Source organism: Saccoglossus kowalevskii, chromosome 4 (genome assembly GCF_978046115.1).
Source record: "Saccoglossus kowalevskii chromosome 4, keSacKowa6.1, whole genome shotgun sequence".
NCBI classification, from domain to species: Eukaryota; Metazoa; Hemichordata; class Enteropneusta; family Harrimaniidae; genus Saccoglossus; species Saccoglossus kowalevskii.
This window is the reverse complement of record NC_140644.1, coordinates 22,824,452-22,852,201: the sequence shown is the minus strand read 5'-3', so window position 1 is coordinate 22,852,201 and position 27,750 is coordinate 22,824,452. Positions and strand designations below refer to the sequence as shown.

Below are 27,750 nucleotides of genomic sequence, written 5' to 3'. Positions count from 1 at the left end.
CATACTAACTACTTTTCCGATATGTGTGACACATTTCAGGTGCACGTCACAGTACGGTACCCCCACCATGTTTATTGATATGTTGCATCATCCGAACTTTGATAAATTTGACATGTCAAGTTTATCCACTGGTGTAATGGCAGGGTCACCTTGTCCTATAGAAATTATGAAACAAGTTATAACCAAGATGAATATGAACGAAGTAACTGTAAGTACTGTATGTCTGTGAGTTGGATGAATCTGACACTTTTTATTTGATTAGCTGTCTGTGATGATTGAATGGGTTGAGTTTGTGATCAAATTGGTGTGGATGTTAGGTTTGGGTAAACTTGATTTGAATAATAGATAGGAGGGGCATGCATGCATTTATGACTGGTATGAGAGGAATTGAGAATTGTCTGTAGATGTGTGATGTATGATTTTCGTGTATAAATGCTTGGATAAAACGCATATTTGCTATAACATTATGCTTTCCGATTGGTCCTCTAAATGGATGAATGTATATGTTTTATTTTGTTTAATAAAAAAATAATATTCCAAATAAGACTGTCAAGTCAGTGAAATGACTGCTGCTACAGAATAACATGATACAGAGAAGATATGATGATATATTTATTACTAATATGAATGATAAATATTCAGCAATGTCCGCAGAATGTTAGCGATGCTTAGATAGTGCAATTAAATACTGTAAAAGGGTTAATTATTCACTGGGTTTTAATTTTGCTTATTTCGCTGACTGGAAAATGCGCTAAATTAAAACCCAGTGAAAATGTAAAATTGAGCATAGAACACATTATCTAAATAATTAAACCATGTACCGGTATTTAAAGCCCACTGAATATGCCTGAAATGGCAAATCAGTGAAATTTAAACCCAGTGAAAATTAGTCATTTGACAGTACTGTGTGGAAAACCGCAACGCTTGCAAATGTATCTCTGTGGACATCAGCATGAACAGCACTGTGAAATAGAGCATATGATTCACAATACAATTTACTAATCGTGATGTCAATGTTGGTCATGTGGTAATACAACTTATGTCATCATGAATTGTCTCTATAAATAAATGATATTATTATACACCTGTCACCGTAACACCATAAGTTATAGCGTGCCGTAATTTTGCGGTATTTTACAGGGTATTTTTATCCTACCATATTAGGAAAAGCGAATTCCAAATATGGAATGATTACAAGCATAAGCATCCTCTAATAATAAAAACAAACATGGCTGCCACCAGGGTTTGACCGGACTCCACACAAAGAAGTTTGCTGATTCTGTTCTAAACTTGTTTGATTTCGGCATTCCCATGATGTATCGTTGAGAGGAAAAGATGTATAATAATTATGTTATTTATGAGGGTACCACAAAGTATACACTCAGACAGTACGTCGTTGCATTGACCTCCACTGCACGTTGGTTGATACTCCCGCTGTATTGTCTTCGTGCATACTTTGAGGTATCCTCGTAATAATCTCATACAGTTATCACCTGTAGAGCTGGTTGATGTAAGTGGGGTTGCATTATCTATGTACAGAAAATGAGTGGATAATACAGCCCATGACACCACAATCATCAACCAGCTATACAAATTAGTGATATTAGGTGATAAAGTGTTCTTCACATGACTTATCATAATCATAATATTACGTAACTACAGTCATTCCAGAATAACATTTGGTTCTGCTCTCTTTCTAGATTTGCTATGGTTTGACGGAAACCAGTCCTGTAACATTCCAGAGTAGTCGATTTGATCCAATCGAAGTTAGAGTATCTACAATTGGTAAACCAATTTCACATACAGAGGTGAGAAATAAATAACTTTACTACACTACTATAACATCATAGGATATTGTGTGCAATTTAAAATCAACAGCTGAATTTAATTTATGGCTTTTTGTAGTGACAGTAATGCAATACATTCAATCATGCCTACACTATTTAATTGGTGACTGGTGACTGAAATATTGCTGTTTACAATTTAACTGAATAATTTGATTCTTTATTATGATTATGATTATATTTATTTCATTCCACAGTTTGTATCTTTTAGTGAGAAAATGAGAAGAAATGTACATTCTAAAATGAAATGTACTTTATTCTCAAACTCAACAGTTTCAAATTTTCTGAATAATCTGGTAATTCTTTTCCCCAGTTGTTTTTCAGTCATAAACACTTTGATAGTTATTGTCTTAAAAGCTATTGTTAACATACCGTAACATCAACGCAATATAATAAAAGAAATATATACATAAAATGCTAGACTAAATATATTCTGTCTGTCTAACATCACTTGAACATTATACAGACATGGCTGCAACATCACTTAGTTGATATAATGAAGGATTAAATTAACAAATTATCTAAAAATTAATACATTATTTTCCAGGCTAAAATCATAGATCCAGAAAGTGGTCATGTGAATGCAGTGGAAACACCTGGTGAATTGTGTACAAGAGGCTTTACAACTATGTTAGGGTATTGGGAGGATGAGGAAAAAACTAAGGCTGCTGTAGGCAGTGATAGATGGTTTCATACTGGGTAGGCTAAATAACTTACCAAGATCATTTGCCATCTTTTTTGCATCATCTGTTTTGTACCACTACTAAAATAAGCATAAATTTATAAATGCTGCTTGGACTGATAAATATGATATATAGTACATAATATTTGGTAAATGTAGTCCTAAGTAACTACGATTATCCGGTACCAAATATTATCTAAAATAAGCATAGTTTCAAATTCTTGTCTGCGAATTTGGGTATGCGCAAGCTTATTGAGCATGTACATCATAGATTCAAAATCTGCATTTGACAAAGATTGGTGATATGTACATTCTATCCATGTATATTAAAGAAACATTGCCACAGAATATATATATATATATATACTGCCTAAAACTGAATTACTTATCATGATTTATTTTCTTCTGCAGAGATATTGCTGTGATAGATGATACTGGCTATTGTAGAATTGTCAGTCGTATAAAAGATATGATAATCAGAGGTGGTGAAAATATCTATCCTGTCGAAATTGAACAATTTTTATATAAACATCCCAAAATTGAAGATGTACAGGTTAGTATTTTTTATTGTAACTGATTATTTAGTTGTGATATTTAGTTTAGTTAGACAAAGTGCTATCAGGAACTTATAATTTCACTTCTGGGCATGCATACCTTCATCCCTTCATTCATGTGTCTGTATGTTTGCACTTGTAATTTTGGCTGAACACTTGCATCTTGAGGAGGATACATGCAGTGGTGACGGCACCGGAATTTTTTTTGGGGGGAATGCAGTTTTGGTGCCTGGACATGCCTGCTGGACTGATTGTGTTTCAACTTTACATATGTGATGCAAGCATTAGTTTCACGGTCAAATTCAAGATGGTTGTGTGGTTACAGGTCGATATTCCGAGGGTTCATTTGTCCAAGGGTTCAATAATCTGAGGGTTCAATAATCTCAGTATTTTTTTTAATCAATTTCTAAAGGACAAGCAAACTACATACCTGACAAAAAGCAAAGAAAAAACGTAAAGAAAATTGTGTTTATAACTGCCATTGAATATCTGTGAAACCCTTAAAGTTCTCTACAATTTAAAAGGTTTATTTGCCAGCATGGAGATTGCTCACCCAACTCTTGTTTACAAATGGAATCACCAAATGGAATCATTCTTATTTCATTATTGTACATATGTCACGTTATCCCCATAAATCATAACATATCGTCATTTTGCAATATTGCACAAGGTAATTTTATCCTACCATGTGAGGTGCACCATATTTTTAAGATAACAGATTGCTTGCTTTATACATTGAGTAACTGGATAAAGAAGACGAATAATTATAATGTTATTATGAGAATATCACAAATGATGTGCTCAGATAGGTTATAGATACATTAGCCATCACTATGCATATTTGTGCATAATCTTATATTATTAATATGAAATGTGATGAGTTGCAGGTGATTGGTGTACCAGATGAGAGACTTGGTGAAGAGATATGTGCATGGATTAAATTAAAAGCAGCACAGACAGCAAAGGAACAAGAAATTAAAGACTTTTGTCAAGGACAGGTACAAATTGACATCATAAATATTGATTAGTATTTAGTTTCATTGCAGATTTTTAGTGGGTATGTAAGCTGATTGATTTCCAACATTGTTGGAGTGCATATAAACAATATTTATGAATTATACAAATATCCATGAACCATGAGGTATTTGGCATAATATTAATATCCATGAATCATGAGATAATTTGCATAATGCTAGTATTAATATCCATGAACCATGAGATAATTTGCATAATATTAATATCCATGAATGGTGAGATAATTGGCATAATATTAATATCCATGAATCATGAGATAATTTGCATAATATTAATATCCATGAACGGTGAGATAATTTGCATAATATTAATATCCATGAATCATGGGATAATTTGCATAATGTTAATATCCATGAACGGTGAGATAATTGCATATTATTAATATCCATGAACAGTGAGATAATTTGCATAATATTTATATCCATGAATCATGAGATAATTTGCATAATGTTAATATCCATGAATCATGAGATAATTTGCATAATATTAATATCCAAGAACAGTGAGATAATTTGCATAATATTCAGATTCATGAATCATGGGATAATTTGCATAATGTTAATATCCATGAATCATGAGATAATTTGCATAATGTTAATATCCATGAACGGTGAGATAATTTGCATAATATTGATATCCATGAATCATGAGATAATTTGCATAATATTATTATCCATGAACGGTGAGATAATTTGCATAATGTTAATATCCATGAATCATGGGATAATTTGCATAATGTTAATATCCATGAATCATGGGATAATTTGCATAATATTAATATTCATGAATCATGGGATAATTTGCATAATATTAATATCCATGAATTATGAGACAATTTGCATAATATTAATATCCTTGAACGGTGAGATAATTTGCATAATATTGATATCCATGAATCATGAGATAATTTGCATAATATTAATATCCATGAATCATGAGATAATTTGCATAATTTTAATATCCATGAATCATGGGATAATTTGCATAATGTTAATATCCATGAATCATGAGATAATTTGCATAATATTAATATCCATGAATCATGGGATAATTTGCATATTATTGATATCTATAAATCATGAGATAATTTGCATAATATTGATATCCACAAATCATGAGATACTTTGCATAATATTAACATATTCGAAGTTTTATTAAACAGGGGCAATTTTACATAACTTTATTCCCGAGGTTATAAACATTTATTTATAATTGAATGCATGTAAAAGATTAGTTCCATTCTATAATCAGATCAGTTATATGTATATATATTCTTTGTGCGCACTGGAAATAATTATGATTTTTTTTTCGTTCTCATCACTAGATTTCTCATTTTAAAATTCCCAAGTACATCTGTTTTGTGGAGACTTTCCCGATGACAGTCACAGGCAAAATTAAGAAGTTCCAAATGAGAGAAGAATCGATTGGCATGCTGGGATTGGATGAGCAACTTTGAAGAACTTTATAGATCAGCTGAATGGCATGAATGCCACAAAGTAACATTTATATGGACAATACAGAGTACAAATTGCCACCATTAGCAGTTTGGTAATTGAAACGATGCCACTGTTGATCGCAATTCCTGATATTTCCATCTTTTTTTCATCAAATAATAAAGAATCCATCGTCTTCCTGAAACCTAAATAAAGAAAGGTCGTTTTAACTTACCAGTACATTTTTAACTACACTTTTTAAATCATACACTGATTACTACTTACAAGAATTATTTTAAAGTTACTGCTTAACTTTGTATTAAAATAATTGTTAATTAACATAGGTTATTTATAGTAATTAACTCGTGGAAATTTATACGCAGGGAATTCAAGTTTTCATTAATCACTTGAAGACACTACATAACTTATCATGTGACGGGGCGTATGAAATGAATTACTTCTGAGTTTGTATACATTATTATTGCCAGACGTGTAAGTGTACAGATGTCATTTCTATTTGCCTATTGTCCTTAATGGCCGTTTTCTTGTATTGTATGTACATTTCTCAATGAAGCATGGTTTAATTTTTACACGCATGCAACTAAACTTCTTGCCTGTTGTAATGTTAAAATTTTCACTTTTGTTTTTGGATCTACAGTCATTTCAATGAACAGTTTGATAACTGGTGCGTAACACAAATAGTGTAAATGATTTTAATTGTACTTGCTAAAAATCAGGAATCATGAATTTATTGAAAAATTATATTAAAATGTATTATATATGCATATAGAGATTATTGTAGGATGACCAATGCTAATCTGAAGGATGTATATCCTGGCAAACTCGAATCCATACAAAGAAAATGACCAATACTCCTGAAGTGACCACACTAACACTAAGTGTTTCTGTTTATCATGTCTTGCTACTGCTTTATTATGTGAATGTGAAAAACTTCATCTTACTTACATACGAAAATGGATAATTAAACTTGTAAAGTGAAGATGGAACTATGCAAGAACTCCCCAATGGATACTATTCCTTCCAATTCTCGGTGCCTACATTCTGGTATCAGTTTGGTCTTTACTTTCATGGGTAGAAGGAAATATATTCTTATACAATGTATTTTTATCACTTAAATGAATGTAATGTAAATTAAATGATTAAACTTTTACATGACCATTTGTGATTATTTGAGAAGACAAATCGTGAAGAATGTGTAATTCTGATATAAATGCTTTCAAGTATGTTAATTGTGATTTGAATGCTTATCAATTATGTTGATTATGATTATGTTGAATGTTAACTTGCACATTTGCAAATACATCATGCATGTGAACACGTGTACCAATTGCAGTTCGTCCCAACTCGGGCGATTCCATTCTAGTTATGTTTACAGATTCAAATTTAGTCGACAATTTTAAACATATTTTGAGCTAGTAAACTAATTCGGCAAAGCAAATTGTTTATAATGTTCGACTGTTATTTCGTAATTTTTGCATATATGACACAAATGTTATTCGCAGCTAATATCAGATATGGTATTGGTTCGCTCGTGAAAATACGGCCACAGGGAAACGTGCATCACTCATGAAAATAAAATTAATACCCCACAAAGAACAACTTTTAATTTACCAAATTTGAAGATAATTGTTTACAATAATCTGCTATTGTAGGAATCTGTGTATTTAATTTTGAGGGCGATTTTAGTGTGCATACAACTAGTCATTTTGGTTAACTAGTTTTGGTGCAACAACGCTATTTATGCTACTTGACTGTACAATAAGATCGATAATCGTTTTATTTATTTTCTAAATCTTCAGTATATTCAGTCTTTTAATTGTGTAACACACTCAAAAATGGCACTTACATGAGTGATTCCGTTCGTTATTTTGATTACATGGAATACTGTAATCGGAGAAGCACATATCAAAAGATTTCCTTTCGATTTTCGCGACATTTCAAGCATGTATAACGTGCAATAATAAGTTTTAAAGATGAATTAATTCAATGACTAAGAAACGTTACACTAGTTTACCATGGGATGTCAAGCCGGATGGAAGGTGATCATGCAAGACATGTTAAGGAATTTTGGTGGTAACATATGTTTTCTCTGCACTTATGATGTACAGGAACTGAAAGAAATTGTCTCGCCATTCTTTCTAGATATATATCTGCCTTGAATGGGCAGCATTTGCACAAGTTGTCCCCGACTCGCCTAATATAATAGACCATCAATGGCTTTGGGATAACAAATAAACAACAATTGGGAATCATTCAGTATATTTCGAATCTCTTGCAATTAAAAATATTAATAGAATTTATTCGATAATAACCAACCTTCACAACTGAAATTACTGGCAAACAAAGGACTTATCAACATTAGATTATTTACATATTCAGGGATTATATTCTGCAATAGCGAAAAAGTGGAAAATTTCAAACCGTCACAAGTGGTTTGAACCAGAAAATGTAATTTATTTTAATTCATCATATATACATATCAATTCATTAACAAGTTTATAAGTTATGTGTAATAATAAAATAGAATATCCAACAATTAAATCTAGGTTGGAGGAACTGTATGATGTATCTCTAGTAAATATCAAGAACATTTGTAGTCTACCTTAAACTACTACAATTTCAACAGATCTTAGAGCCTATCAGTTTCAAATTATTCATAGATACATTCCAACGTTTCCAATGGAAGTTAGTAGCCCCCTCTATGTTTCATACAGAAATTGAAACCATAGAGCACTTGTTCGTGGAATGCCATGGTGTACAGTCATTGTGGGGGGAAAATGCAGCAAAACTATAATTTATTTTCAAATACAGTTTGTAATGTACAAAATATTATTCTTGGCATTTATAAGGTGGAAAACATTATGTTGAATGATTTGATTTTATTGTTTAAAAATACATATGTAGGGGAGAAGTAAAAATCTTTTTTTGTTGGTTTCAATGCACACATTAAAGACCATGAACATATAAAACATCAACTGACTTTAAGTAGTGGCAAAATATTATATCATTATCAGAAATGAGAGCCAATTAGCCAATTTGAATTTGGATTAATGGATAGCCAATCATTCAACACCAGCAGTCAACGCTGCTCAATTTTATAAATACCAAGGAAGCGAACGGGTTAAAAATGTTATTTTGTAATTGTAAATTATTATTTTTATTATTGAAATAGCACAAACAAAACATAACAGCTGGAATTGAAGGGTATAAAATAGAAAACGCCACAATAGCCCACATCTCATTCTTGTCTTCTTTTTAGGTTTCTGTGTGTGTACGCTTTTGTTTCTGTAAATTAAGTGTGGAAAAATATTATAAATATAAAAAAGAAACGTTACACTAACCTAAAAATAATGAATTGACTAAAACATTGTCACAATGACCTAGTAACGATCAATCTTAACATCTGGAGCCAGAAAGATCGGGTCGATTCGACTTCGACAATGTATTAATACAATTAGTTGCACGTTAAATATTTAATTTACAAATTTCTCACCATTACGAAGACAATTCTTACTTCACATGTTGGTATATTCTTATTGACTCAAAACATACTTCTCACAGATACTAAATGACATCATTATTTGGTTTATTTTACAATGGATTGTAATTGTCAAAACAATTTAATAAAAAAAGTCGTAAAAACGTTCACATTAGATTGTAAATGACAATATGATTAATGGAGGCAGAAATGTGAAATGTTGTTCAACAAAGTCAATCCAATCCCAGCATGCCAAGCGATTCTTCTCTCATTTGTAACTTCTTAATCTTCCCCGAGATTGTCATTGGGAAGCTGTCCACAAAGCAAATATACTGGGGAATTTTGAAATAAGCAATCTGCAGTGATGAGAACAAAGAAAAAGAAAATAGAAATAGTTGATATCAGCATATGTTTACTAGTTGAATTCCGATATTCTGTAAAACGAAAAACGATTTTATAATTCTGAAGATGATCTCACTATTAATAATGATTCACATATTTTAACATATCTAGTTGATATGTAATCATCGCACAATACTTATTGTGTGCAGTTAGGTTCTAATTTGTGTTGCGAATAGCAAGGTCGAATGTGGTGAATCGGTAGCTTTGTGTGAAATATTACACATTTACGTTTCTACCATTTTTTTTTGGTTTTATCGCATAAAATCTCGCTGGTACGTGAGCCAAACTAATCGGCGATCCATTCTTTATATTGATTGTTTGTTGTAAATTTGTACCTGTCCTTGGCAAAAGTCTTTAATTTCATGTTCACTTGCTGTCTGTGCTGCTTTCAATTTAATCCATGCACATACTACTTCACCAAGCCTTTCATCTGGTACACCAATCACCTGCAACTCAATATATGTTTATATAAGGTTATTATGGAAAGTAAGCACACAAAACAGTATAACCCAGGAAGTACAGCACTATTGGCTTACACGTAAAGGAAATCAATGCAACTACACACTGGCGACCATTTAGAAGCAAGAGTCCTTATTCGAAAATGATATTTATTATGTAATACATTTATTCATTCTGGACATGTGGTACCATCGATAGGACGTCAGTGGCTCATTAAAATCAGTTCTTTATTTTGTTACCAATGTCATGGATCTAACACACAGGGTTGTGTTGATTTGTATTGTATTGTGACACTCATATTTACGGGATACCACAAAATTCTGGCATGATTTATTATTATTTAATTTGCAACATGTGAAATGTTGATATCAAATAATCGGTTACTATGCAAATACTAACCTGTACATCTTCAATTTTGGGATGTTTATATAAGAATTGTTCAATTTCGACAGGATAGATATTTTCACCACCTCTGATTATCATATCGTTCATACGACCGACAATTCTACAATAGCCAGTTTCATCCATCACAGCAATATCTCTGTAGATTGAAAGAAACACCGTCCTTTAGCAGCAAAATGTCAGATACAAGTATTTGACCGTAATGGAAAGGTTCATCATAAAAAAACAATAATGAGAAATGTGTGAAATCAACTAGTGTCCTTGTGCCAGAGCAAACATAACTAAATTTAATCCACCAAATACATTTCTTGACATTACTTTACTTACCCACTATGAAGCCATCTGTCACTGCCTATTATTGACTTAGTTTTTTCTTCATCACCCCAATATCCTAACATAGTTGAAAAGCCTCTTGTACACATTTCTCCAGGTGTTTCCACTGCTTTAATATGACCACTTTCTGGATCTATGATTTTGGCCTGGAAAATAATGTATTAATTTTAGATAATTTAAGTCAAGTTAATCCCTATAGAAACATATGGCTAAACATTTAAGCAAATTTTGTGTCATATCTTCATTCACTGTAACTAAATTATGGTGCCAAATCATTTAATTAACTCGAACTACGTTGGTCGTTGGTGTTGGTGAAAAAATGAGAAATAAATTACTCTTGTATAAATCAACGAAACGTATCAAAGCAATATTTCTTTGTAATGTACAGTATGTATACAACTTGAAAAAAAAAGTAATAACATTTATTTATTTATCTAATCATTAGGCCAGAATTTTAATATCCCTTGTTTCGCGAACCCGCCGAATAAACAGGAGCTGAAAATGAAATAAAAATAAAATTTTATTGCAGCGTAATTTCTCGCACCCGCCGACTTGTAAGCGCCAAAAATTGCTAAAAAATATTATTTTTATCTTCATTTTTTTACCGACCGCCGAATAACAAATCCAAGTTGCCTTTTCGTGGGAGTATCAAGATCAAAGTATAGAAGTCTCGCGCAGATGAGAAACAAGGTTATACATGGACTAAAATTGTATTTTATTTCTTCTCTTCGATCAATGATCTCACTTACAATTATCTGAGAATCACACAAATCTAATGGGAAAAAAAGAATTAATTTCATTTTTTTCCGCCCTCCTCAAAAAAATCGCTCTATAAAAATCCGGGAAACAAGAAATAAAAAAAGTCTGGCCTTAGTACTGGATGTGTAGTACCGGCAGCATGTAAATCTGACAGCAGTTTTGAAAATTGGTATCTTACCTCTGTATGTGAAACTGGTTTACCTATTGTGGATACTCTAAGCTCAATTGGATCAAACCGGCTAGTTTGAAATGTTATTGGACTAGTTTCTGTCAAACCATAGCAAATCTGGAAACAGAATACATTTTTACTATAGCATTATACAAATAACAGATGTATCTCATGTTTTTAAAATATTGTTCAATAACTATTGACGCTTACTCAGAGTTTTCAGATTCATCAGTTGACTGTCAAATAAAAAAAACACACAGACTGATCCAGTTTTCAGCATCCAATTATCCAGTTATCTAAACATCCATAAACCTGTACACCACCTGCTCATTTACTAATCTAAACCAATGTCATATCTAAAATAATCAATAATGGTCAAACATTTAGTAAATCATCCAAGCATCGATACATGTAAATGAATTCAACACACTCGTCTAAAGAGACTTGATAAACCAAAACTTTCCCCAAATCCATCCAATCATACGGGAGTCTGTAAATATATGCACAACTCGTTCATTCATTTAGCCTCTCAGTCACCGAGGTAACCATGTGCAATTGTTAGTTAATCCATCCATTCATCGCCCATCTACAAAATGTCCAACAACATAGCCATCGAAACTAAAACATCTATATAGTTTTAATTCAGTACCCTCCCATACACACACACCCACCTATAAATCAGTCCAACCACAGTATCATCCCCAAATATCCAAAAAATCCATCCATCATCCATCTTGCATTATATATCCACCCATAAGTCCAACGCAAAAACTGAATATCTACACATCCACCTGCCATGTAAACATACCACAACCATCTATCTAGCAGATGGGACACACCCAATCAGCCATACCTCAACCAACTAACCATCATATTCAGTATCCATAGTTACTCACAGTTACTTCTTTCATATTCATCTTTGTTATAACTTGTTTCATAGTTTCTATAGGACAAGGTGATCCACCCATTATACCAGTGAATAAACTTGACATGTCGTATTTATCAAAGTGTGGGTGATGCAACAAGTCAATAAACATGGTAGGAGTGCCATACTGCGAGGTGCACCTGAATAAACAATGGCAAACATATAAACACTACTTAATGGAAACACTTCAATGATGTATGTAAACACTTATAATAACACTCATATTTAGAGAATGTGTGATGTTCAACATACACATGAATTATCACAGCAATGGCATCATAATTTCAGTCAGAGATCTGAATTGCCATGTCCAACTAGTCATTGAAAGAAAATAGTACATTCACTACTTGGCATTTCGTTTTGGTGCGTCTTCTTACAGTGACAAGGTACATTCACACAGTTTTAAGTTCGATTGTCATGTTTTTGTGTTCGTATATGGGCCTGTAATTTCGATTACTTGCACTCACTGCAAGGCATATTTTTGTCCCCGAGGATGTTCGTTACTGGCTAGGTCCTTACGGCAATAATTATACTAGGATTTGTCTGTGTTTAGAATTATATTCTGCATGTTGTGTTTGTGACGTCAGATATTCTGATTGCGGATGTCACTGTAAGAGCACATTTTCTACACGGCAGCTGAAGCTGTATTTTGGGGAACAGTTAAGACATAACGGGCAACGTGTCTGCTAGCCCTGCGTACAGTGCTGTGTGTACGGGGACGCGTTCGGTGGATAGATGTCCCCACCACAGCCCTGTGTACCTCCATAGACAAAGTCCGGGAGCGCACCGTAATTGGTGCGCAAGTTAAAAATAAGTAGTTTCCCAGCTAAAATCGGTTGAAATGACGATAGTTATCCGTAACAACCATTATAAAGTTATCTGAAACTGAAATGTCTTTAAAAAACGACTAGTAAAGACGGACAAATGGTAAACGCGTAGGTACCGGAGGAATTATCCACCAAACGCCGCCATTTTTAATTTCATTCACGCGAGAGAATGCGTTTGTTTTTAGGGCAAAGTAGCCGATTTCATCCACAATTGGACTCCGAACTGGGAGTTCTGGATATATCTGGTAATCGATCATCATTTTTGGTACCTGGGCATATTATTTCATTAAAAAAGTTATATTTTTCAAAGTCCCGGACTTTGTCTATGGAAGTTCGCAGGGCTGTGGTGGGGACATCTATCAACTGAACGCGTCCCCGTACACACAGCACTGTACGCAGGTCTGCTTACAATGGCAAGGCACATTTGCCGAGTTGTCGATTCGAATCTTGTGTTCCATGTTTACACAATACCACAGAGTTTCTAGGTCAGCTTGTGTACATGTATTAGTATTTCCATCTAGTCGCTTTTGGGCGTGTTCGCCCCAGGCCAATTTTGAACTGACTTGTTTGGGTCAGTGAGTTTGGTTCGGCAATGGCGAGACCAATTGCGTGGGTTCGGTTTGCTTATGTTGTTGTTGTTGTTATGTTAAACATTGTTCATGCACCATTTCACATATATAATATGCAGATATTAACCTTTCATTTTCTATCGCTTTCAGTGTTTCCTCTGGTTCAAAACCTGCTGATGGGTAAACTGCCGTTGATCCAAAGATTTGTCCAGATAGACTACCAAGAGTCATACCAAAACAGTGATATAAAGGAACTGGAATACATATAACATGATCCTGAAGGAATAATTAGAAAATACATAATTACAGTGCTTTTAATGTGCGCATAATAGGTGGGAAAGGAAACCATATAAAAATATTAATGACCAATGATATACTATATTATTGCTCCATTGTAGGTGTTTGTGACTGACTAAGTGCTGATCATTGGCATACTATATATAGCCACATGGCTTCCCGCTGATACGAGGGGCGTTCAATAAGTAATGCCCCTGGTTCATTTCCCATAGCGGGCGATTAATTCAACTTGGCACAGTTATTAGTCTTTCTCTACATAGAAACCACCCAGCGTTATGCATCTCTTCAATCGTTTGATGTAGCTCCAGACACCGATTTTGTAGAACACCCCAGGTTGGTCCTCCTACCACGTCGTAACTTCAGAAATCAAGGCTGCATCATCTGGGAAACGCTTTCCTTTCAAAAACAACTTCATGGTTGGGAAGAGATGAAAGTCTTGATATACTCCAGTAATTGTGGTACACTTTTCCAGGAAATCTGTCATCACTACTCCGTCTTGGTCCCAGAAGACTGTGAGCATGACCTTGCCAGCGGAGAACTGAACCCTTGCCTTCTTTGGAGGTGGTGAGTCCAAGTGCTTCCACTGCACTGACTGGGCTTTGATCTCTGGAACATAGTGATGGACCCAAGTTTCATCCTGTGTAATCGGTCTTTTGAAAAACGTTGACTCAACTTTGGCACATCTCCAAATTCATTCTCGAGCAATCAACGCGTTCTTGCTTCTGGAAAGGTGTGAGCAACCTGGCAACCTGTTTTGCAACATAACCCATAGAGATGTAAATCATTACACATGCAAAATTTCATCTAGATCAGACAACTGGAAGTGAGTCAGGGGCATTACTTATTGAACGCCCCTTGTATATATGAAGCCTACTTATATTCATAATTGTATAAAAAGGTTTACTAACTCAATCCAATAGAAGCACCTTCATAATGTACTACCATACTGTTTGCATCATAGCAACAAGTGACCATATGTGTGGGTGTCCAATATTCACTGGGCCTCAAAATATTCCTCAGACATTTATCAGTTAACACTTAAGGATGAGAACCAACGCATTTTGGGTGTTTATTTGTTGTAGGCAGATTGAAATTAACTCATAAATGAAATCACAAATAACCTGGAAAAACATCTAGGAATGTGAAATATGTCACGTTTTAAGCATGTCACGTAAGCATGTTTGTGTTTGTATTTAACTGTTACAATGTTTTCTCATTAGCTACACAACAATTGTATCTTAACAATATATTATTCTTTTACACTAATGATAAGATAAGAAAGTTGCCAACCATGTTTACAATAGTATGTACTATCAGCCAAGTTTATTTTCATTTTAATATTGAATGTTCAAGTAGTTCTCAAGCAAGAACAAAAATAACTTATACAAATTTCTCATTCTCTATTTAGGCACACTGCACAACTCCAATAAAGGTTTTGCAGGTACAGGTTTTGTTCACAAATCTTTCTCAAATCACAACGATAACGTTACATCTCAAGTTTGGAGAAACTAAACAGAAATGTGGTAATTTATTCATAAATTATGGAGTCATCACTTTCAGTACAAAAAATATATAACCACAGGTAGCCCAGGAACGGCACAGTTGGAGGCGTGGCCTGTTCAGCATTTGTCAACAACCAATCATAAGACTGGTTACGAACCATATCGAGGTTACGACTCGGTTAGCCTTGCTCAACTGGTTCGTAACCAGTTTTGTGATTGGTTCTTCGTCTCCAACTGTGCCGTGTGTTCGGGGCCAACCGTTAATTATTCATAAATGGAGTCAATGTGTGTAGTTTTCTTGATTTACAATGTATTCTGCAGATATAGGTAAAATATTTGCAAGGCTTTGGCGAAATTTTAAAGAGCAACTAATATTCTTCAACCTGGTATTTTTTTTATAGATTTTATTTTTTCATTCTGTTCGTCTGTTTTTCCAGTTTAAAAATATGAGCTCGCTGGAGCCTTCATCCCTTGTCTATTTCTTACACTATTTACCAGCCGATACACCCAGCTCATAGGGAGTGCGTACAGTTGACTATAGTTCCTGGGCTCCCTGTGATATAACGTGTGTAGTCACATGTCATTGTGGAATATAACTTTGAAAATAATGCCCCAAGCGTTAGTTTCATACTTAATATTTTTTTCTAAAAACCCATTCAACTTAGACTAAAGATAGATTTACTCACCCGTTCATGATAACCTAATGTTCTACCGACAATATTACAATTATTCAAGATATTGTGATGAGATAATGTGACACCTTTAGGATTACCAGTCGTTCCCTGTAAGATAATATTAGTCAAGGACCATTTTTAATATATATATAAACTGGGCATTATCGGTTTCTCAGTTGGTCAACAAAAGATCGTTGTCAGTTTCTCGCTTCAGTAAATGTTATAGTGTGCCAGTCTATATATTTCCCAACATATAACCCCCTTAAGTTTTCTATGATACCCCATAACTTACTGATGTATATTGTATATTGATGGGGTCATCAAACTGAAGTTCGTCTTGTATATCTTTCACTTCAAGAATATGTTCATGTGTACCAGCCTCCATAATGTCATCAAACATGTAAGCCCCAGGGAAATGTCCTTTGCCCATCATTATTAAAGACTTTAGATCAGGCAGTCTGAAAGATAACAGCAATAATACAATGCACAGGTGATAGCTCCACTGTCAATGCGAACTATCGTCATAATAGTCTATGTCTGCAAATCAATTGTATACAGTGCATTGTGGTGATTGGGTTAAAAAAGGGATAAGAAAATTACAACACATTAAAGAAAATAGTGTAACTGAACACCGCGTTTATGGACAATTGTTTTACACTATGTGCGAGACGTTTGCATTCTCATTTGTGCATTTTCATTTTTCATGTGGCATAACATACTTTGACATATGGGCAATTGTGGTTTATGGATATAAAGTTTAAAGGACTACAAAGAGGTGTATGCATTTATATACTCAATGTGTTACTTCTATGCCATATACTATTCTTTTCTTTCCTTAGTTTAGGTAAATATACATTCACTTGTCAGATGAAATTATGCTTTGTATACAGTTGATCAAGATTGGGATGACAATCGTCAGCATAGCACCAGCACCAGCTTTACTATTGATATCATCAGCACGGTGACAGTATTTGTCTCCGTGGATAAACATAAGCTGAGTGGAATCGTATTAAATAATGAATATCAGGGTTTATATGTGTATAGTTATAATAGTATGTGTTGTCTGAGATTCGGATTGCATACTTCCATGTAGCCACTTGTGGGCGTCTTCATTACAGGCCATTTGAGTCGACGTTTTGGGTCAGCATGGTTGAGTGGTTAACTTTCCTGTAGTGGCGAGGTGCAACGAATCTCGTGCTGTGTGTTGTTATGTGAATTCTTGTTGGCAAGTCATTATCTGCATACAGTGAATGAATGTTAACTTACACTTTACTCTTAATATCACCGGCATTAGAATGTTCCAATTCTGGACATATTTCATCCAAAATTAAATAATAATCCTGAGTTTTGAATTGTTGATCTGACACCAATGCTTTACATCCGACCTAAGAATCGACATAGTATTAATATATTTGACATCAGTAAAAGATACAACTGCAAAGCACAGTTATTCTTATTAACGTGAACATAGGCCTGGCCTATTTGAATAACTTGAGAATTAACTTGATAAATATCACATGAACTTGAAACTCATTATTGTAGATAAGTTCGTATCTGGTATATTCAAATAATCTGATTGTTGACAAAAATTACAATGTATCGAATAAACTCTGAACCAATCATATGCAACATTATCATTCAGCATAATTTGAAACTCATTATTACACATTATTTGTTCAGACAAATCCCAATAACAAAATTAAAAACCAATTAATATGCAAATACGCATTCAAGTAGAATAATCGTTGTAAATATAGTTGTAAAAATATATTATAACAAATAATAATTGCATTTAACCAATATATATATACCTTTTTAAGTGCATAAAGTAACTCTTGCGGTCTATAAGCTGGGTTGATATTAACTTGAATAGCTCCTATCGTGGCTGTTGCATACTGTGTCAGTACCCATTCATATTTGTTGGGAGACCACATACCTACTCTGTCTCCTCTTTCAATCCCAATAGCCAGGAAACCAGCAGCAAGTTTATCAATCTGTAATAATAGATCCACTGTAATTGCAAACTATTTGTTGAAAGTAAATTGTAATATTTATGTAAAATATAAAAAAAAACTATGTTGAGATCTCTACTGTTGTCACACATGTTGTATGCCCTTATATTTTTCCGCTATAAGACCAAATCAGCAAAGGTTATACCGTATATGGTAGATTAGAAATTAAATAATGTATTATTTTAATTTACTGGGGTTACTCGTGCACTCTCGACATTTATGCAAATCGTTAGAAGCTCACTGAACAATTTGCTTAGTGGAAACCAAGAAGATGTATTATAATATTACGTAATATAACGGGTACGTCACCAATATAAAATCCGGCAGGGTATGGATGGCAATACTATTCCAGGTGACACTTGGCTGGTCAAGGGATACGCTTGAGCGTTCAAAATTTCGTAAAAATAGATGCGTTTTTTCAGAATTGCGCCTTTTTAGAATTTCACATGGTCGTGAAGAGCGTAAAAGGTACGTTTATATAAAATACAAAAAAATGGCTGATTTTCGATCTTGAAGTTACTAAGCTCCATTTTTCCTAGCGATTACGGTGTATAGTGAATTTGGGAATGACTAACCCACGGTGAATTTCCACCCAACTGAATTATGTGTGAATGCGACGTGTGTACCCTGAGAATGTTACACAATACGTATAACGATAAAAACCATGCAAACAGTGTAGTAATGCACATAGAATAAATATTTTCGATTAGAATAATATTTACCATAAATCCATATATATCAAATGTGAACATAATTGTACGAAAGCAAGCATCATTTTCGCATTTTCTCATTTACCTAATGTATACTCATAATACGAATCTAAAACTTACATCTTCTTTAAATTCGTGAAATGTTTTTCTGATCCCTTGTTGACAAAAAACAACAGCTGTTTTGTCTGGATATTTTTCTGTTGTTCTGTCGATGACTTTACCAATTGTATCCCCGATCAATGGAACATCGCCGAGCGTATGAACATAACTCTGTGTGTATGTCTGAAACAGATTACCGGAGGAGAGACATCGCCAATATAATATAACTTTATGCGATAGTTGAACTAAATAAATAAGACTTTCAATGACCATATATACTGGTTGTGGTGAAATCGGGACAAGTATGTGAATACGTAATAACACATGCATGTTTGTGCCTTGTGCCCACTTACAAATGTGGACTAGATTGCCAGTCTCTGCCCGCGCGTACTCAGAGTGCCCATTCGCAGTCCTCGAGAAAATGTAGCCCAGTGTGTCATAATGCCCTCAACGATAGCTTTTAATATACGTCGTAACAAAGTTCAAATCAAGTGTCCATAAAATCTTAAAACTATCTGTTGTAATAAAGGGGACTTAAGATTCAGTTTTGATCACACACTCCAGTTTTTGTAGCCTTGATGACTACTTTATACTAAAAATTCTCATGTCCGGTCCGGTTAGGCTTGAAATAAACCACGAATATTTACTTTTGAGATATACTTTTGTTATGTGAATATTTCAGCCTCGTCTGTTATAATATGTCATTATTGATGCTCATTTGTTTTAACATGTTATATTTGAATTAGCATAGAGCCAGAACGAGGCTATGACCTGAGGTGATTCTCTGTGCATGTTGTTGTAATCCAAGATGTCCGCCTTCAATGTGATTAAATCACTACTGTTGAATCAATGACTGATCGCACTCTTTAGATGAAAACAACACCCAAACAATGGTGGCAGCGGTGCAGCTTGATTCCCAGATGTTTCTGTAAGTCAAGAAAAGCAACCCAAGATCTGCGAAACTGAAAATTTTGCAGTTAAATAACTGTGAGTGTACTCTACTGTTACAGTATTAGTGTGTCTGAAACACGTATGATATTGGTACTGCCTGAAGCATTGCCTTGAATGACAAAATGCCTCCGCCTGAAACGAGTGCATCATCAGCACCTACTGCTGCTCAAATCCCACTACCAGCTCTTCTCGATTTTAGAGACAGTTCCAGTTCAGTCGAGAAATGGAAAACATAGAAACAGGTATGGAGTAACTACAAAAAGTGTAATTACTCAGCTTATCAAGCAAACGGCAGAATATCAACTCGCTCTTTTTCTGCATGCAATTAGTCCCGATGCCTTAGCAATATATACTAGCTTTGCTTATGCTGACACTGAAGACAAAACCCTGTTGGCAACTGTGGTTAAGAAATTTGACAACCACTTCATTGGTGTAGTTAATGAGACATATGAATGATACTTGTTCAACAAACATATGCAAGAACCTTGTGAAAGCATAGATGTATACATCACAGAACTGAGGTCACTAGCGAAGACATGTAACTTCTGTCAATGTCTACATGGATACCTCATTCGAGATCAAATTGTCATTGGTGTTAGAGATAATGCAGTTAGAAAACGTCTCTTACAAGAACGCAAATTAACTCTAAACCACTGCATAGACACATGTCATGGAGCAGAAGCCACTGCATCACAAATGAAAGCGATGGGAAGTATACTAGAGGTCAACAAAGTGAGAACAAACCCAACTCTTCCTGGAAGAAGAAAACAGATAAAAAGTGGGTGAAGCCTGAAGCTAAACAAAAAAGTATTGACTGTAGATACTGTGGATATATACATGAAGCAGACAAACAAAAGTGTCCTGCCTGGGGAAAAACATGTTCATCATGCAAAGGCAGAAACCACTTTGCAAAAAATGCAAGAAATCCCGTGCTGATGTGTGCACAGTACCGTATTACCCCGGGCACGCGCCCCTCCCTGGGCAAGCGCCCACCCCCTGTTTTCACAAAAGTTACATGTTGGGGACATCCTCGGTTAAACGCCCAGGGTGATTTTTAGCCAAGAACGGGATCAACAATAAAGTTTTATTTGTCAAAAACGAACGCGTTCGATTTATTTAAATAGTGTGTTTGTTACAGTAGTTCTCTTTTTGGAGTGTGTTGTGGCCCTGAAAAGGGCCGTTTTGTTTGTGTTTTTACGTAAAAACTCATTGGAACTTAACGACGTAAGATGAACCACGCAGCATGTGGCGCACACGTTCTGCTTTCTCTTCATTCACGATGAATCCAATATTGCAACGATCCATACCTTGGTGAGTGGTTTGAAGCACTTAGCCTTGGTTTCAAAACGTAGTATTTCGCTGACTGTGAATCCATAACGGGAGCTAGCACTTTTGAGACATCACGATAAACTTGCTACTTTCTTTCCATCCTTCATCACAGCTATGACATTACAGTCATGTGGATTATTTTTCTGTCTTGAAGAAAAACATTTTGCCGACCTCAAGTCCATTACGATAACCATAATGAGGCATGCCGACGATGGGAACTTGTTGCATCATCGTTATTTTTATAATTTTGTCACGTGTGTGGGTGCGTGAATAAATCATGTTAATGAGGTCGACCAGAGTTTATTTTCAGTCCGTTTTTTATGTATCGCCATTTGGATATGTTTACGTATTCACAATAGTTTGTAAACATTTCACATCAGTAATAAAAGGTTTATTTGTTTCATAACCCTGTCTGCTATTCTTCAGTAATTACGATGCGATGTATCAATACGTGCGTGAACAAAATTATGCTAATGAGGTCATCGCCATCTTGGATTACAAGTGATAGTTTTTCCAAGCCGTTTCGACTTGTATGCACTGATCACGGTTACTAAAAAGTAACCGTGCATTGATTACAATACTTACCATACTTTGTAGCCAATTTCAGTGAGTAATGCAACTTCATTCGCTGACATAAAACAAGTTTTATTCTTGAAATTCGACCCCGTGTCTTAGTATTCCCACAGTTCTTGACCGAGTGCTCACGTTTATTGAAACCTCGCATAAATCAAGAAATAAGTACGTGTACAAAGTGTACGAAAGCATTTCTTTATTTGACCTTATCATACGATCACAAAAACAACTTTTTAAAATCTTTTTTGGGGTGGTCCTCGGGTAAGCGCCCACCCCCATTTTTTCCCGATTTTGTATGTTCAGGACCCTGGCCGCGTGCACGGCGTAATACGGTACATGAAACTGACCACTCCAGTAACTCTGATCCTGAATGGATAAATATTGTAAAAGTAAATGCCGTCAGTGGGAATGACAATGAAATCCATGCAGAGATGCTCATTGACAATAAACCTGTGCGTTTCCAGCTAGACTGTGGAGCAACAGTCAATGTCCTACCAGCCAGATATGTAGGTGATCGCAAGATCAAGCCATGTCACAACAGTCTTGTGATGTGGAATGGGACAAGAGTGAAACCTGACTGGGTGTGTCGCCTCAACATTCGCAATCCGAAGTCTGGAAAGAAATATTCAGTTGAGTTCATCATAATAAAGACCCCTCTACTAGGTATGCGAGCCACTGAGCAGATGAACTTACTCTCAATTAACCAAGAAAACTTCAAAGTAGTAAACATGGTTCAGACGAACAGTAAAGTTGACATAATCAACAAATATTCAGATCTCTTCAATTGTAGTGTGCTTGGAAAAATAGAAGGCAATGTACACCTCCATGTCAACCCAGATGCAGTTCCTACAACGTTACCATGTCGTACTGTTCCTGTCTCAGTTAAAAGTAAATTGAAAACTGAGCTTGAGCGTTAGCAAAAGTTGATAAACCAACTGAGTGGACCAGCCAGTTTGTAACGACAACCAAGAAGTCAGGTGAGATCAGAATTTGCATTGACCCTAAACCACTTAATGAAGCGCTAAGACAAGAACGATATCAATTACCCACCCTTGATGAACTACTGCCAAAACTATCTAACTCCAAAGTGTTTACGAAAGTTGATCTTTCATCCGCATTTTGGCACTTAGAACTGGATGAAGAGTCCAGCTTGTTAACAATGTTCATCACCCCATTCGGTAGATATTGATGGTGCCGCCTTCCCTTTGGTTTGAATGTTTCCAGTGAAAGTTTTCAAAAGCGACTTCATCAAGCTCTAGAAGGTCTACCCGACGTGCTTTGCATTGCAGATGACATCATAGTACATAGCACCAGCGTACAGCAACACGATGTCAGTCTAGACAAGCTATTCACAAGATGTCGCAAAAAAAGAATCAAAGAAAAGTTAGAACTACGCTGTAAAGAGATACCTTTTCATGGGCATCTACTGACTGAGCTGGGATTGAAAGTAGACCCTAACAAAGTAAAGGCAATTCTAGAAATGCCAAAACTTGAGAATTCAGAGGCTGTGCAACGACTAAACGGTATGATAAATTACCTAAGTCGCTTCCTACCACATCTCTCAGATGTAATGAAGCCAATCAGAGAGCTCACACATGATGACACCATATGAAGTGCATGACTCAGCACTTGACAAATTGAAAATACTGATCAGCTCCAATTCTAGCATATTATAACACAGATAACAGTTTGATAGTAGCCAGTACGGTTTAGGCACAGTACTCATGCAAAATGGTCGTCCAATCGCTTATGCAAGTAGAGCCCTTACTCCTACAGAAGTGAGATATGCACAGATTGAAAAAGAGATGCTTGCAGTCATCAACTCGATGGAAAAATGTCATCAATATACTTATGGTCGTCATACCAAAATATACAGTGATCACAAGCCACTACAAGCAATACAGAAAAAGGCTCTGCACAAAGCACCCAAAATACTGCAAAGAATGTTGATCCGTCTCCAGAACTATGACACAGAGATTATATACTGCAAAGGCAAGGAGATGTTTCTCGCAGACACATTATCCAGAGCGTACCTTCCACCAAATGACAGAGTCAATGAAGAAACCATATTTGATAGAATCAATATGGCCAGCTTTCTACCTATACGTGAGGAAAGATTAACACAAATTCGCAATGAGAAGAGAATAATGAATCTCTACAATTCCTTAGAAATACTGCAAGGTTGGCCAGATAGCAAACTTGCACTGCCAACACAGGTCTCACCATATTTCAACTTCCGTGATGAATTATCCGTTCAAGATGGTCTTATCTTCAGAGGTGAAAAGATAGTAATTCCACACACACTCAGGAAAGAAATGATGACGAAAATACATTCATCACACATGGGAATTGAAGGATGCTTGCGAAGAGCATGTGAATGTATCTACTGGCCTGGGATATCAGCTGATGTAAAGAATTACATATCGTCCTGTGAAGCTTGTAGAACATATGAAACTAGCCAATGTAAAGAAACCCTCATGAGCCATGAACTTCCACATAGACCATGGCAAAAGATCACATCAGACCTCTTCACATACGACAATGCAGACTACCTCGTCACTGTTGACTACTACAGTGACTGTTGACTACTACAGTGACTACTATGAATTAGACAAACTACGCAACACCAAATTTACAACTGCAATCAAGGCAACCAAGTGCCATTTCACCCGACACGGTATCCCTGAGCAATTTATTTCCGATAATGAACCTCAGTACATCTCAAATGAATTTGAGTCATTCGCCAAAGAATGGGACTTTGAACATCTCACAATAAGCCCATACAACAGCAAATCTAATGGCAAAGCTGAATCAGCGGAAAAGAAAGCAACAGTGAACTTTACTACCAACTGCAGCTAGTTTATTACAACCAAGATCCGTTAACACAGAACATGAATGAAACAAAATGAAGAAAAAACAACTCAAACAGGCTGAATACTTCAACAAACACGCTCATGACCTGCCTGCCCTGGAAGAAGGAGATATGACGCAAAGCACTCGTCACACGTCGTCTTGACGAAAGATCATATGAAGTTGAATCATCCGACACTATATACAGACGCAACAGAGATGATCTTAAGAAAACAATGGAATCAACACATGACGCTGACACACAAAACAAATTGACCACTCCACCAACTACAAGACCACCCTCTGCACAACACTGAGGTCATTCTCTGTGCATGTTGTTGTAATCCAAGATGTCTGCCTCCAATGTGATTAAATCACTACTGTTGAATCAATGACTGATCGCACTCTCATTAGATGAAAACAACACCTAAAACATCGTCGTCCTGTACTTCGTTTAGTAATTCTATGGAGGTAAAATACAGAAGGAGTTACAACTGGTTTAAAGGGGAACCACTCAATCCCATGGATTGAACCAAAGAATCATGGGACACTATTGTTTATGTTGTTTATGAAGTTAATCTATCTTTTGTTATCTATTTTAATTTTAATCCAGAAAGTATTTTTTTGGTGATATTAGGCTTGGAAGTGCCCCTTTAAGCCTATAAATTTCTTTTGTTTCTAGTTGAGTTAATCCTCTTATCTTGTCTGTTTAAACGTCCTTTGATACCCATGATCATTTCCGCCGCTAGCATTCACTGTCCTCGTAACCAAAGGTGGGTCTTTTTTTCGGTTGCTATGCAGTGTTTTATGAGAATAAGAGTAATTTTACTTGCACGGTGCATCCATAAAGAATGCCATTATTATGACAGGTATATTAATGTTTGAATTTTTTAAATCGACCGAAAATTTCTCCCAGTATCACATGAATTCGTTGAATCTCACCATGTTCACCAGAGGAGTTGTAACACCCTTTGAGGTTTTAGCACCTGGTGGACACCATATGGTGGGCACTGTCTCGACCATTGTTTACGTGATTAAAAAAAATGTGTGTCGGACCACTAATTCATCAGGGATAGTAAACAATTTTCTTTATCACAAACTTGACATAAAAATAAATGTATATGTTGATACCTTCATAACTATCCAGCTCAGTCTAGCCACTGTGAATTGTGTGGATTTCCTATTAAAAATTCCTTGCAATAACTTTACATAGTTTTACAAATAATCATGGAATATTGCTATTTAACTGATTTATTTGGCATATGGCCAAGAATTTTGCTCATGACAAGACTTATTTAAAAGACTTGTTTTAAAGTTGTGAACGTTCCAATCAAACCGGAATGTGCTTCTTTATTTCATTGCTGAGAATGAGGTATATATTTGTTTCATACTATAATTTCTTATCTACATTGGACAATTGTACTGGGGATTATTAATTGCAACAAACAATATTCAACTCTCCTGCAACACCAATAAGATCATTACTTATAGTATGTCACTAAGCAGTATAACAAGAGTGTGTGATGCAAATCCCATTCTATAAATGGTTCTTGGTTGAAGTAAGAAAGAGGACACTATCAGAGCATGGGTCTTATTGAGGAACTCCTACCAGAACAACTACACAAATCATAAGGGCAAATTAACAGCTCTTGAGAATTGTATTTATATAATTAACACCAGTTGTCCATGGCACGTAAAACATTAATTCTCTATTGCTACGAAAGGATCAGTGACGGCGAAAGCTACTCACTGCTAAAGCCACTCGCCACGAAAGCCACTCATCGCAAAGCTACTGGTAAAGATTATTAAAAAAAAGTTTTAAATACTCCGTCCAGTCTGAGTGACTCCTCAGATAGTTCTAATAACTCTGTGTCTGGGTCAGTAATGCATATGCTGACTCGTACTGGTACATCTAATCTTCCATTACTAACATAATACTCAGTATATATCAAATATGTCACCCTTTGCTCAACATACCTGCTCGTGTGTATTTTCCTTGCCCAAAGCGGGGAATGTACGTGTCGTAGTGTGCCCACTGCAGTAGTACCGAGACAGTGTCTGCATAAATTGCCGAACATTGTCGACCCGAAAACTAGTTGCGTTAATGCCATTTTGTTTTGCAAATCTGACCGAGGACATTTGGGTCATAAGGTCGGCCTTATAAGTGACCCCGGAATAGGCTGTAACTTTAGATTGAACAATTCCGTTGCATCGAGGCTGTTTATTGGGACACGGTTATTTAGCCGAGCTGTCACCCATTGCAAAATGATTTTTTTATTAGACTGTGGTTATAAGAATGTGATTGAATCATTAAGTAAGCTTGTGCTCTGGTCTATCGAACCTTATTAAAGAATAAACCGGGTGATCATCTCATCGTCTCTCATCGAGTATGTCATTGAATATGTAGGATTTCAAGGCTCGGTATTATGACCACGGCGCACTCGGGTAAGATCACGTCTACTTCAAGACTTGTCTGTCCCCATTTGTATTGGCGTGTACAATAATCATTTCAAAAGGTGATATATTTTGACGTAAATTTAAGAAATTGAAATTGAAATTTATCATCGGAGTGATAAACTTTATTTTAAGTACACGAACATAAGTTCAAACCTGCAAGTAAAATGTGCAATAATTTTGAAAGCTATTTTACGACGTTTTATTTTTGTGTGGTAAACATCGGGTGTCGCAAAAATGGGGAATTATTCAGACAATGTACCCTCTAGCGACAAGTAAACAATAACATCAATAAAGGTGTACATCAATACTCAAGATATGTCGCTATCTCAAACAGTGATAACAGCTTACCTTATATAATAATACTATCTCGTGTTACGATCTTTGACCTCCAGTAACAAACGAAG

The 27,750-nt window shown here is 35.4% G+C and overlaps 2 protein-coding genes across 4 annotated transcripts in view; one reads left to right on the top strand and one right to left on the bottom strand.

The window, feature by feature from the left end:
• LOC100374223 (medium-chain acyl-CoA ligase ACSF2, mitochondrial-like) overlaps positions 1-5,767 on the top strand; it is a 29,942-nt gene extending 24,175 nt beyond the window's left edge. For both annotated transcript variants that reach the window (XM_085497966.1, XM_085497965.1), the window contains exons 8-13: positions 40-208; positions 1,701-1,808; positions 2,392-2,543; positions 2,938-3,079; positions 3,968-4,078; positions 5,440-5,767. In XM_085497966.1, coding sequence (XP_085354092.1) covers positions 40-208; positions 1,701-1,808; positions 2,392-2,543; positions 2,938-3,079; positions 3,968-4,078; positions 5,440-5,571 — 814 coding nt within the window. In that variant the 3' untranslated portion in view covers positions 5,572-5,767. The remainder of the gene's footprint in view (positions 1-39; positions 209-1,700; positions 1,809-2,391; positions 2,544-2,937; positions 3,080-3,967; positions 4,079-5,439) is intronic.
• A 2,074-nt stretch (positions 5,768-7,841) lies between these two features.
• On the bottom strand, positions 7,842-27,056 carry LOC100374370 (medium-chain acyl-CoA ligase ACSF2, mitochondrial-like). Of its 2 annotated transcripts, XM_006815529.3 has the most exons (13): positions 26,867-27,056; positions 19,208-19,369; positions 18,177-18,359; positions 17,632-17,750; positions 16,658-16,823; positions 16,378-16,473; positions 14,020-14,168; positions 12,468-12,636; positions 11,581-11,688; positions 10,638-10,789; positions 10,308-10,449; positions 9,785-9,895; positions 7,842-9,403 (listed from the first exon to the last, which is right to left on the bottom strand). In XM_006815529.3, exons 1-13 carry the CDS (start codon positions 27,035-27,037, stop codon positions 9,281-9,283), a joined length of 1,851 nt encoding a protein of 616 aa, XP_006815592.3. In that variant the 5' UTR covers positions 27,038-27,056; the 3' UTR covers positions 7,842-9,280. The 2 variants fall into 2 exon arrangements, with proteins under 2 accessions (XP_006815592.3, XP_085354676.1); XM_085498550.1 differs by lacking the exon at positions 19,208-19,369.
• Between the last annotated feature and the right edge of the window lie 694 nt (positions 27,057-27,750).

Excerpts from the sequence above, each read along its gene's own strand:
- LOC100374370 (XM_006815529.3), bottom strand. The coding sequence starts at position 27,037 with ATGACCCAAATGTCCTCGGTCAGATTTGCAAAACAAAATGGCATTAAC. Across the intron at positions 12,637-14,019 it reads AAAGCGATAGAAAATGAAAG|GTGCACCTCGCAGTATGGCA; the intron begins GTTAATATCTGC and ends TTGTTTATTCAG. Across the intron at positions 11,689-12,467 it reads TGAATATGAAAGAAGTAACT|ATTTGCTATGGTTTGACAGA; the intron begins GTGAGTAACTAT and ends TTCTGTTTCCAG.